This window comes from Pseudorasbora parva, chromosome 22 (assembly GCF_024679245.1).
Source record: "Pseudorasbora parva isolate DD20220531a chromosome 22, ASM2467924v1, whole genome shotgun sequence".
NCBI lineage: Eukaryota > Metazoa > Chordata > Actinopteri > Cypriniformes > Gobionidae > Pseudorasbora > Pseudorasbora parva.
In genome coordinates, this window is record NC_090193.1 from 27,869,795 (window position 1) to 27,882,692 (window position 12,898).

At 44.1% G+C, this 12,898-nt stretch overlaps 1 protein-coding gene across 1 annotated transcript; it reads left to right on the forward strand.

Annotated features, from left to right (window-relative positions):
- Positions 1-618: 618 nt before the first annotated feature.
- Positions 619-6,631, forward strand: LOC137058253 (uncharacterized). Its single transcript, XM_067431496.1, has 2 exons — positions 619-788; positions 1,397-6,631. Exon 2 carries the CDS (start codon positions 2,410-2,412, stop codon positions 3,967-3,969), a length of 1,560 nt encoding a protein of 519 aa, XP_067287597.1. The 5' UTR covers positions 619-788; positions 1,397-2,409; the 3' UTR covers positions 3,970-6,631.
- Positions 6,632-12,898: the final 6,267 nt, after the last annotated feature.

The window sequence follows — 12,898 nt, forward strand, 5'->3', positions numbered from 1 at the left end:
CAGGGGGGAGAATATCACGTAATAACGTTCAGTTCGGCAACGGATGATGTCACCTCAAAGTAAATGGGAAGTGTTAATGCTTATACCCCGTGTGAACTGTAATGATGTTTTTAATTAAACACGGTCAAAAACTATAGCCTACAAGATTTATGACGATATAACATTGACGTGATAACCCGGATTTAGACCAACCTATGTTGTATTTATATAAAGCGCACATTTTCTATTTATTCCACCCTGAATTAAAATCAGTATGTAAAGAACACTATTCGCTTTTTCACAGTTTCCCCTATTAAATCGTGCAGCAGGCTTTTTTGCCACACACAGGGCATGTTCTGGCGGGATAGTGACATCAAGGCATACCCATAGTCTGTTAAAACTTTTAATGTGGAAGATATCACTGGATACTTTATTCACAACAAAACTGCAAAACACAAGTAAAAAAATGCTAAAAAACACATGCACTTGTTCAAACATATAATAATGTCACTTATTTTATTCAAATAACTAATCGGTTTTCCTACCAAGTCACTGAAAGGCTCAGTGGGAAAAATATGCCTATTGTATTTATGGGAAGGGATGAATACATCTGTTGTAAAGGCTCCTCTAAGAGAGGGCTTTTATTTTGACGTCGCATTGCCTTTTCAGAACGTGCACTCGAGTGAGAGAGCCTGCCGTTGCCTGCGGAACCTTTTGTTTGTTACCTGATCGCTGAAAGGACATTTTCTTCCTCTTTCGTTGTTCTTTGATACAGCAGTTCCCTCAAGGTGTTAGTAATTGACCTACAAGTAAGCCTGTTTGTCTTATTTTAGTGGTTATCGAGATCGGTATTGAGTTATTTATAGCTGCGTCATTCTCTCATGTGTAAACATGCCCGCAGGCCATGTTTCTGTTAGTTTAGCTTAAAGATTTTGTTTCATATGTGATTATTTCTTCTTAATTGAGATGTATATCTGCAATATGTTACTGCCTTTGTTTCTATGATACCTTTTGGGACGCGATTACATTCTGATGTGCTGCGATATACATGTATGGAGTGTGTATCATGTTGGATGCTAGTGTACAGCTTATAATGTACAACAGGGCTATTCAAATCTTACCCTGGAGGGCCAATGCGCTGCAGAGTTTAGCTCCAACCCTGATCAAACACACCCACCTGTGATTTTCTAATGATCCTGAAGACAATGATTAGCATGTTCATGTGTGTTTGATTAGGGTTGGAGCTAAACTCTGCAGTGCATTGGCCCTCCAGGGTAAGATTTGAATAGCCCGGATGTACAATGTGATCTTTTAATTTCCTTATTTGGATTGTATATCTCATGGAGATTTATATGTATAGGTAAATACTTATACTGCAAAGTTATTCACTTTATGTCTTGTATTTCTTGTGTTGCAGACTAATGCCTCTACTGCCTGTAATATCTGTGAAATATCTGTACCTCTGCAACCTATAATTCATCAATACATCACCTAAACCTGCTTTCCTGTCTCCTCATCCTTTATAAAATTGTGCTCTGACCGGCACCCAGAGGGGTTCACTCATTACAAATCAGATCCTGACAGTCAAAGTCTCTATAACAAGTGGTCCTTCGAGCGGGATGAGTGTTTCTTTCTGATAGGATGGACTCTGATGAGGAGATTGTTGGGGGAGCTCGTCCGAAGCGTTTTCCTCGCCCTCCAACCTATCTAGAGGAGTATGAGGTGCAGCTTCCCCGGTACAGACCTGCCTCAGAGCTTGATGTTTTCTGCACACATGGAGACGCCTGTCCCAGCCTGGTCCCTGTCACTGCAGCCTCATGTTACATCTCATAGTGGTGACCGTGTCCGTACTAATAGCTCGCAGATCTTGGCTTCCAGTCGTCAGCCTTATCAGCCTGCTGTGGGTCCTCAGCCAGTCATTTCCTCGCCTCCGACGGCTGATTTAGTAGCTTCGGCTCACCTCAGCGAGCTACAGCACCTCACCACGAGCGTGCAGCCTTCCAAGCAGACCTGAAAGAGTTGAGAGCAGTTCATGCAGAGGTGCGAGAGTTAGTCATAGCAGCGCAGTCACTTCGAGCAGACCTTAGCCAAGCCAGAGGGCAACCTCGTTCATCACTCCTGCCCTCTGTGTCGCGGTTGTCTAATACTCCAGCCCAGCCCTGTGTGTCCACTCCTGTCGTCGACAGTGGTCCTTTCCCCGATCTTCCTCCGCCGCCTGAGCCTGAAGCCACTTTAGTGAGACAGTTCAGTGACCTTGAGTTGTCTGGTGCAGCTACTTCCTACCGCCCTGTGGTACCAGAGTCTCAGCAGTATCCCTTTGTGCTCCCTACCACTCAGTCGCGTCCTTCTTGGCCTAGCGTGCCAAACGCTGGTGAGTTCCCGCCACCTCCTACTCCTCAGGACCTTAGAGAGTTGCTCACTCCTAGTGCCATGCCCTTGCCTGTCCACAGCCAGTCAGCGCCTGCCCATCCTAGTCTCACAGCTTGCTTTCCTCAGACAGAGCCTAGGGTGCGTCGTGTGGTTCCTTCTTCTGAGTTTGTCTATCGTGGTCCCCCTCCCACAATTCCTAAATTTACTCGTCCAGATCCTAGTGAGTTTGCTCGCCTTCGCATAGCCCTGGAAAACCTGCTCCCCCCAGATGGCACTGAGCTGTTTAAGTACCAGATCTTAGTAGCTCACCTTAAGCTCGAGGAGGCTAAGATGATAGCCGACGCGAACTTGAATTCTCCTACTCCCTTCACGGACACTATGTTGGCACTTTGTGAAAAGTACGGCCAGCCACATCAGTTAGCCTTGAGGAGGATAACTAGTGTCCTTGATAGTCCTGACATTAGAAGAGGTGATATCCCCGCCTTCCAGAGATTTGCTCTTCAAGTCCAATCCCTAGTCGGTCTGTTGAGAACGTTAGGACGTGATGGTGAGTTGGAGTTGAGTTGTGGTTCCCACGTCGCACGCCTACTAAGCAAACTTCCCCCTGAGCAGAGAGCAGAGTTTCGCCGCCATATGTTTCGCCAACCTGGGTCTTCCCCTAACCTATTCGACCTCTCTAATTGGATGCGTTACGAGACATGGTGTCACAGTTATGATGCAGAGTTAATGTCAAAGAGCTCCCATGCTGTCAAGAGATCTGTTGCTGTTCTGCATGGAGTTGGAACATCCCCAGCCACATCCTCATCTTCATCGCCTTCACCAGTTGAGACTTCCAGGCCTTGTAAAGATTCAGTCCAGCCAGCTAAGCCTGTCAGAGGGAAACGCTATTGTCCATTCTGTGACGCATCTAAGCATTATTTGAGTCAGTGTGCTTCCTTTGCCCAGCTTAGCACTGATCAAGTAAAGACATGGATCCGTAGTCACGATCGCTGTTGGCGTTGTGCCAGATCCCACCATGCTGCCCGATGCGACTTGAAGAAACCCTGCAGTCTTTGCCATGGCTTACATCTTCGTTCCCTTCACGATGTTAATGTCAGTCCTTCCTCTACAGAGGATTCCACTACTGTGGAGAAGAGTTGCCTTACGAGTTACTCCTCGGATAGGTTCTTCTGTGATAAGCCCTCTGTTAGTGGCCACGTAATGCTTAAGGTCGTTCCAGTGCATCTGCATTATGAAGATCGTACCTTGGATACCTTTGCCCTACTGGATGATGGATCGGAGCGAACGATCCTGCTCTCCACTTCCGCTGAAACCCTAGGCATTCAGGGGGTTCCAGAGGATCTTCCGTTACGAACCGTCAGAGACGATGTTCAGGTCATTAGAGGTCGTTCTATATCCTTTCAGATATCTGCAGTCTCCCAACCACAGAACAGTTATCAGATCAGTCATGCTTTTACAGCTGATCGCCTTAACTTGTCACGCCAAACCTATCATGTAGAGCAGTTAAGGCAGAAATACCGACATTTGAGAGGCCTTCTCCTCAGTACCCTTACAGATGTCCAACCATTGCTCCTTGGTTCTGATCAGCCTCATCTGATAACCCCAACTGAGCCTGTTTGATGGGGCGGCCAGGGTGCACCAGTTGCTGTTTGTACCCGTTTAGGATGGACACTACAGGGTCCTGTTCCTTCTAAGGGTTGCCCTTCTATTCCTCGCCAGTGCCTGCTTACCTCTTCGTTTCACGTCCAAGATGAGCTCCTTCACCATGTTCAAAGATTGTGGCAGTTAGATACCATTCCTTCCCGTGAGTGTCACGAAGTTACACGTTCCAAGGAAGACCAGGCAGCTCTTCAGCTTTTGGACCTCAAGACTGAGACCCTCGAGATAGAGGGTGTTCATCGTCTCGCCACCCCCCTTCTTCGTCGTAGAGACATGCCTGTTCTGAGTGCTCCGAGAGATTCAGTCTTGCCTACCCTCCGCAGCGTGGAACGACAGCTGCTGAAAGATCCTGAGAAAGCCGAGACCTACCGAACAGAGATGCGTAAACTCCTGGAGAATGGAGCAGTCCGTGTAGTCCCTGAACCTATTCCTGATACCCCAGAGTGTTGGTACATTCCACACCACCTTATTATCCACAATGGGAAGTCCCGTCTCGTCTTCAATTGTTCCCATCAGTACAGAGGTCAGAGCCTTAACCAGTATCTATTGCCCGGACCTACCCTTGGAGCTTCGTTGATAGGTGTCCTCCTTCGTTTCTGAGAACGTCCTGTAGCTATGAGTGGGGATATTAAGGCGATGTTCCACCAGGTTCGCCTCCTGCCGGAAGATCGTCCTCTACTCCGCTTCCTATGGCGAGACTTGCAGATGGATGAGGCTCCCCAGACTTTTGAGTGATTAGTCCTATCCTTCGGTACCACCTCGAGTCCTTGTTGTGCTATCTATGCACTTCAGCACCAGACCCGTCAACACCCCTTGAGCGATGAGGAGATCTGTTTCTCTGTGGAGAGGTGTTTCTATGTTGATAACTGCCTCCAGAGCCTACCTACTGCTGATGCCGCCCAGAGTCTAATTGATCGCTTGCGCACTATCCTTTCTGGAGCTGGATTCGAGATTCGGCAGTGGGCTTGTAACGAACCTGCTGTCCTAAGTCACCTGCCTCCCGACGCTCGAGCTACCAGTGTGGAGCTGTGGCTGACACAGGAGAAGACCGACGTCTCTGAGTCCATGTTAGGTTTGAGCTGGAATTGGCAGTCTGATACCTTATCTTATAAGCACCGGCCTGTGATCTATGAGATGAGACCTGTAATATACCTTGCGGAATATTTATAGGGTCCTTGCCACACAGTACGACCCATTGGGATTGCTCCTTCCTTACACCACCCGTGCGAAAGTGATCGTCAAGCACCTTTGGAACAAGCAGAGGGAATGGGACTATCCTCACCTACCACCTGACCTTCTCCATTCCTGGAAGCAGGTGGAAGAAGAACTTCGTTGCCTTCCTAGTGTCTCTCTTCCTCGCCCTTATGTCCCCCCTACAGTTGAGATTAGTGGAGTTACACACGAGGTCCATATCTTCTCAGATGCCTCTGAGCAAGCCTACAGAGCTGTAGCTTACCTCCGTACGGTTGACCCAGCCGGCCAGACCTACCTGTCCTTCCTTCTCGCTCGTTCTCATGTAACCCCTAGAAGAGTGCATTCCATCCCCAGACTGGAGCTCTGTGGGAGCTGGGTTGCGGCCCAGCTTGCAAAGTTGCTGGCCAACGAGTTGACCTTGACCATCCAATCTACCGTACTGTGGACAGATTCGACTACAGTCGTTCAATGGTTGAAGTCAGAATCATGTCGTTACAGAGTCTTCGTTGACAATAGGATTGCAGAGATTCAGGAGCTTACAGAGCATTGCTTGTGGCGTTATGTTAGTTCTGCCGATAATCCTGCAGATGACCTCACGAAAGGAGATCTCTTTCCTATGTTGCCACCACGAACCGATGGTCCCAAGGCCCCCCTTTCCTTCTCCTTGATCATCGAGAATGGCCAGTCATTCCTTCTTCTGAGCTTGGGGAGGATCCAGCGGAATTACGAAAGTCAACCTTTTGTGGAGTTATTGCCTCATCCTACCACCTGCAGTCACCCGGATAGATAGAATTATCCCAACTGGTTAGACTTGCTGGATGTCACGACCCGTGACCTTAGAGGTGACCTCAATCTGGACAGAGTCCCAAACGCTTCAGATTATACTCGAGCTGAAGCCTATGTTCAGGTCCAACAAGAATCCTTCCTGGAAGATTATCACCTGTTAGAGTCAGGGAAGTCAGTTAAACCTAGTAGCCGTCTAGTCGCCTTGGCCCCTGAGATAGATCCTTCTAGTGACTTGATTAGAGTTGGTGGTCGTTTGAGGAGAGTAACCAATCTCACAGATTCTGTTCTCCATCCTGTAGTCCTGGACCCGAAGCATCCAGTTACTCGCCTGATTATTCAACATCACGACAACCAGCTGCATCATCCTGGGTCGGAGAGGTTGTTTGCTGAGATAAGGAGGAGCTATTGGATCCTGCGAGGACATGAAGCTGTTCGCCGGTTTCAACACACCTGTCCGGAATGTTGTCGGTGGAGGTCCCAAACTTCGGTGCCTCAGATGTCTGATCTACCCTCTGCTCGGCTTCAGCTGTACAAGCCTGCCTTCCATTCATGTAGAATGGATTGTTTTGGTCCTTTCCTAATCAGGGTGGGAAGGCGTACAGAGAAGCGCTGGGGTATTCTTTTTAAGTGTCTTACCACGAGAGCCGTGCACCTAGACTTACTCCCCAGCCTGGACACTGATTCCTTCCTTATGGCCCTTAGGAAGTTCATTGCTAGGAGAGGGACCCCAGCGCAGTTATTGTCAGACAGAGGGACCAACTTTCGTGGAGGTGAGCAGGAGTTGTGAGAAGCATATGCAGCCTTAGCTCCTGACTTGCAACGCCATCTTGCTCGCCAGAAGATCCACTTCTCATTTAATCCTCCATCAGCCCCTCACTTTGGTGGAGTTTGGGAAAGGGAGGTTAGATCGGTCAAGTCAGCATTGTACACCGTCTTGGGTTCCCAGTCAGTTCTGGAAGAGGTCCTGATGACGATTTTGCAGGAAGTTGAGGCTATCCTCAACTCGAAACCTTTGGGTTATGTGTCCTCCGATGTGTCCGATAGTGACCCAGTGACCCCTAGTTGCCTCCTCATGGGGCGGCCGGATGGGTCGTTGCCTCAAGTGATCTACCCAGAATCGGAGATACTAAGTCGCAAAAGATGGAGACATTCCCAGATCCTGGCAGATCGATTCTGGTGCAGATTCATCCGTGATTACCTTCCCAGCTTGCAGACCAGACAAAATGGCAAGCCTCACCCCCTGACTTACGCGAGCATACCTGTGTCATGATTGTTGACCCTCAGTTGCCCCGAGGTTTATGGCCTGTAGAGAAAGTGGTTCGGATACACCGGAGTCCTGATGGCCATATCAGATCAGCAGATGTGCAGATCAAGGGTCAGGTCTATACTAGACCAGTCGCCCGCCTGGTTGTCCTACCACCCTTGCCTTCAGGATCCGGAAGTTCTTCACCCTCCTGAATAGAGTCACCTTTCCTGTATACAAAGATGCTTCTCATCTTTGGGGGCGGCTGTTGTAAAGGCTCCTCTAAGAGAGGCACTTTTATTTTGACATTGCATTGCCTTTTCAGAACGTGCACTCGAGTGAGAGAGCCTGCCGTTGCCTGCGGAACCTTTTGTCTGTTACCTGATCGCTGAAAGGACATTTTCTTCCTCTTTCGTTGTTCTTTGATACAGCAGTTCCCTCAAGGTGTTAGTAATTGACCTACAAGTAAGCCTGTTTGTTTATTTTAGTGGTTATCGAGATCGGTATTGAGTTATTTATAGCTGCGTCATTCTCTCATGTGTAAACATTGCCCGCAGCCCATGTTTCTGTTAGTTTAGCTTAAAGATGTTGTTCCATATGTGATTATTTCTTCTTAATTGAGATGTATATCTGCAATATGTTACTTCCTTTGTTTTTATGATACCTTTTGGGACGCGATTACATTCTGATGTGCTGCGATATACATATATGGAGTGTGTATCATGTGTACAGCTTATAATGTACAATGTGATCTTTTAATTTCCTTATTTGGATTGTATATCTCATGGAGATTTATATGTATAGGTAAATACTTATACTGTAAAGTTATTCACTATATGTCTTGTATTTCTTGTGTTGCAGACTAATGCCTCTACTGCTTGTAATATCTGTGAAATATCTGTACCTCTGCAACCTATAAATTCATCAATACATCACCTAAACTTGCTTTCCTGTCTCCTCATCCTTTATAAAATTGTGCTCTGACCGGCACCCAGAGTGGTTCACTCATTACAAATCAGATCCTGACAGTCAAAGTCTCTATAACAACATCAACCTACCAAACTACAGTGAAATAACACTTTGTGCAAAAAGTTCAATATATAAGGGCTTAGCAAATACAACACAGGAAAGCACAGCAAAGGCAGATGATAATAAAAGAGTAACGGCAATAGAAGGCTCCATCTGTCAACACTGCCCCACCACCCCCACCCCAGGGTTTCAGTAATGCTCAGGACATTTTCACTACTCAGCTGTCACCATCAGCATGCTCAAGTCCAATGACACTGTCAAAATTACAAACAGAAGTGTTTGGATCAGGAAGAGCATGAGAATGTGATTTCATGGGATTCTGTCAGATTTCAGGAACTGTATGTTATCACAGCCCACCTGCTGACTTTTGTCCTGGGTTTTTGTTTAGTTTTCTTTAACATATTATTTTGCTAAAAGTTAATTTGCTTGGCTTGTTTGTATGCGTATATTGTTCTAAGTTAGATCATTAGAAGGAGCCAAGATCACAGTGGGTCAAACTAAGTAATAGCTCAAAAGACCCTTTTCTGAAAATGCCACCCACTGACATGAACACAATAAGGTTGGGTTACGACATCATTGTGTATTTAGGCCTAGTGAACATGTTCGTGCAAATGGATGTCCTTAAGTAACTTCTCTTCTAGGAAACCCCTTTGTGAATATATTTAAGATAACATCCATCCAACAGTGTGCATTCTCAGAACTTTGGCTAATGTGCATGTTTCTCTGAAAGAACAAACGTTCTTTCAGTAACGTTATTAGACGTCTACTCAATGTCTTTATTAATGCTTTCAAAATGTTAAAGGTGCACTATGCAACTTTCTGTCCGCTATAGGGCGCCTATTCAAAACAAAGGTGTAGTTTGATGACAAGTTTGAGCGCAGCATCTTGGGACATGTGGTCTTTACCTCACAGCCGGTGGAAAATAGGACTCGGGTAGAAATCATGCATGCGGTTATTAACGTTACTGTAGTGTGCAGAGCAGGACCGAGTGTTGTGGAGCTGAGCACGGCTGCTGTAGCGATTGTTACACAAACATGCCTCGCGAGCACCGGGACTTTTATTATGACGGGACGGGACACAGTCGCCGGGCGCCCGCACTATTTCCGATTTTCCCGTCATGAGTAATGTATATGCAGCTCTGTTTATTGTATTAGATACATTTAAGTTTGTTTAAAATGATGTTATGACTTTACTCTGTGCATTCGCTCGGCGTCTGCTGTGACACTTGTTCACACTGCTGCTTTAAGAGAAAAGTGCTTGAAAGGCAACTCCCTCAAACGCTATGCTGAAACGTCCCGGAATTTTCTCACAATTTACAAATAGTTGGAAACATTTGGGATATTGTAAGTACTCAACTGAACAAAATATATGGACAAAAGTACTACATAATGCACCTTTAACACGCACAAAAATAAAAAATAAAAAAAGTATTCATTGTTTCAATACTATTAGGATTACTTACAAAAGTAACATTCCCAAATTGACAGAAAGGAAAAAAGGAGAAAGGACTTTTTTTTTTTGAACATTCAGGAAACATTCAGAAATAAAGTTTTCATAACTCGTTGTTGGAATGTTAGCAAAATTTAATATATATTTGTTAGCTGGATATACACTGCAAAACAAACAAACAAACAAACAAACAAACAAACACAAAAATCTAACGTTATAAATAAAATATTTGTTTCACATTTTACAAGAAAATACTATTTCCTGACATTTTACTTCAAAATATCATATTAATTCATATATTAATTGCCATCCTTGTGTAGGCTATTTCCCCCCTCCAAAATAAATACAGAATTTTCTTTTCAGACATCCTGAAAAGGCCGTTGGTTATTGGACACGGATTCCCCCGATAGATATGTTGAATAAAGAAGTCACGTCAAACTAATTTTACAATAAAATACAAATAGGCTGGCCTCTGCTCGCTACGCAAACACCACTTTGATATCCTTACATAACTGGCTCTCAAAACAACACATTAGGTGTTAGTAGCCTATTCTTTGTGAGATTGCCTGATTCACAGTCAATTTGTGCTTGTAAAAAAAAAGGCTTGATGCTTGATGCTTTGAGACAGGAACCGTTGCCGCTTGTTGATCTGATGTGAGCTGTAACCCACACAGACTGATGGCTTGTCAAATCGTAGTCAACACATTCAGCATTTTTAGAAGCTTCGAGAAAAAGCGTTCATTCTTCAGATGTGAAATGTCTTTCTGACCACACGTTTCTTATTAGTGCGTTATGAATTGTGCGGTGCGGAATGTTTACGCAAATAAACACAGAGATCAAGAGATGTGAAAACAAATATAGTACATCTGTTTCTCAAGTACACAAAATACATGGACTTTCTCAAAGAGCTGGGACAACTCTAGCCAGCCAAGTAGATCATTATGTGTTCATAACCTACAGCTTAAGATATTTAGTTGCTATAGGTAAAGAAATGTGCTTGCCTGAAGGAAATGCACTTTAAATGCACACTATGGAACACCTGTTTCCAATATTCAACAGTGCTGGAAATCAATGAAAGACCAAAACATTACCTGGGACAGCACTGTCCTCTAGTGTAAGAGATGAGTAAATGCATTTTGCCAGGCTTTTTATTATCCCCATCATCATCATCATCATCATCGAAACTAAATGGACGTATTTAAAATTTAACTTTTAACACATTGTTACAGCAGTGAAAAGTTTTAAAAAGCAGACAACGAGAAACTTTGTTTTGAAAGATTATTTTGATTTTAATATATGCTAATATAACATAAATGCATTATTTCATTATCCAGAATACTTCCCAGATTGTTTAACTGAATTAATTAAATTTATTTACATTTTTCAAATCAGCAAATAGCAAATGCACAAATATGAGTAAATAACTATAACAAAGACTTATAATTTTAAGGCCTTGGACAATATGACCTACTACTTCCGGTTAGATTTTGTAGTGTGCATTTAATGGACACTTTACCAGCCCATAAGGCAATACGCCAGAGTATTGTTGCATCCAAAATATCATACCCCTAGTAGGCGAAAAACAGTATGTAGCAAAATAATTGTGTCCAAAATCACAGTACTCATAAAAACTAGGCAAAAAGTACCCGTGTGACCTGGAGAGATTTTGAAGTGTGCATAAGATGGACACTTTACTATCCCATGAGGCCACAGGAGAGGATTTGTGAATGGCAGAGAAATGACCGTAACTGATGCTGGTAAATGACAAAATGGCGAATATAGTAGGCTACGTCCAGATTAGACACATTCAGACTATATAGAATGTACTTTTTTAGCGGTTGTGAAGTAATTAGCCTATACTTATTCAAGATAAGTAGCCTAGCCTACCTAAGACAGTATGCGATTTCAGTACACATTCCAAGGTATTTAGGCATGCCCAAATCTAATGTTAGCTTCACTTTCTGCCTCCTGAGAGACCTTCATTTGATGGATTTTTGAACCATCATAAATGTATCTTTCACTGCCTTTGATATCCCACAATCCTGTGCGTTCCATTCTGTGATAGTTGAGCTAGAAAAAAAAGATGGCATCCGGAAGGTACGTTTGCTGGTCAGTTTGTTTGTAAATGTGCATTTTTGGCCAACATTTTCCACTTCTGATGCAACTTCTAACGAGAAATTACTACTGTAGTGATAAAATATTTTTTTAGTTCTCACCCAAGATCATGCCATTTTGCTGTAGTTCATTTAACTGTTGTACTGTCTGTCTGAAATCCATTTCGTGAGGTGCCTTCATACACAAATGCTGCTATATAGCGTTTTTATGCTGCCTTACAAAGGCGGCTGACTTGTTGCCTCACTGCCTTATAAGACAATGACTTGTAAGGCAGCGAGGCAACAAATTCAGCTGCCTGGGTTATCAGACACAGCCATCAATTCATAATACACTCACCTAAAGGATTATTAGGAACACCATACTAATACTGTGTTTGACCCCCTTTCGCCTACAGAACTGACTTAATTCTACGTGGCATTGATTCTACAAGGTGCTGAAAGCATTCTTTATAAAAGTTGGCCCATATTGATAGGATAGCATCTTGCAGTTGATGGAGATTTGTGTGATGAACATCCAGGGCACGAAGCTTGCTTCACAAATGCTTTGCTGCATAGTATACCTCGGTTGTAACGAGTGGTTATTTCAGTCAAAGTTGCTCTTCTATCAGCTTGAATCAGTCGGCCCATTCTCCTCTGACCTCAAGCATCAACAAGGCATTTTCGCCCACACGACTGCTGCATACTGGATGTTTTTCCCTTTTCACACCATTATTTGTAAGCCCTAGAAATGGTTGTATGTGAAAATCCCAGTAACTAAACAGATTGTGAAATACACAGATCGGCCCGTCTGGCACCAACAACCATGCCACGCTCAAAATTGCTTAAATCACCTTTCTTTCCCATTCTGACATTCAGTTTGGAGTTCAGGAGATTGTCTTGACCAGGACCACACCCCTAAATGCATTGAAGCAAATGCCATGTGATTGGTTGATAAGATAATTGCATTAATGAGAAATTGAACAGGTGTTCGTTATAAACCTTTAGGTGAGTGTATAGCCTACTGTTTTAGCTCTCGCAAAGTAAATACTTCAAAATAAGTACCCTACCTAATCAATTAACTCTGTGATTATCAAGT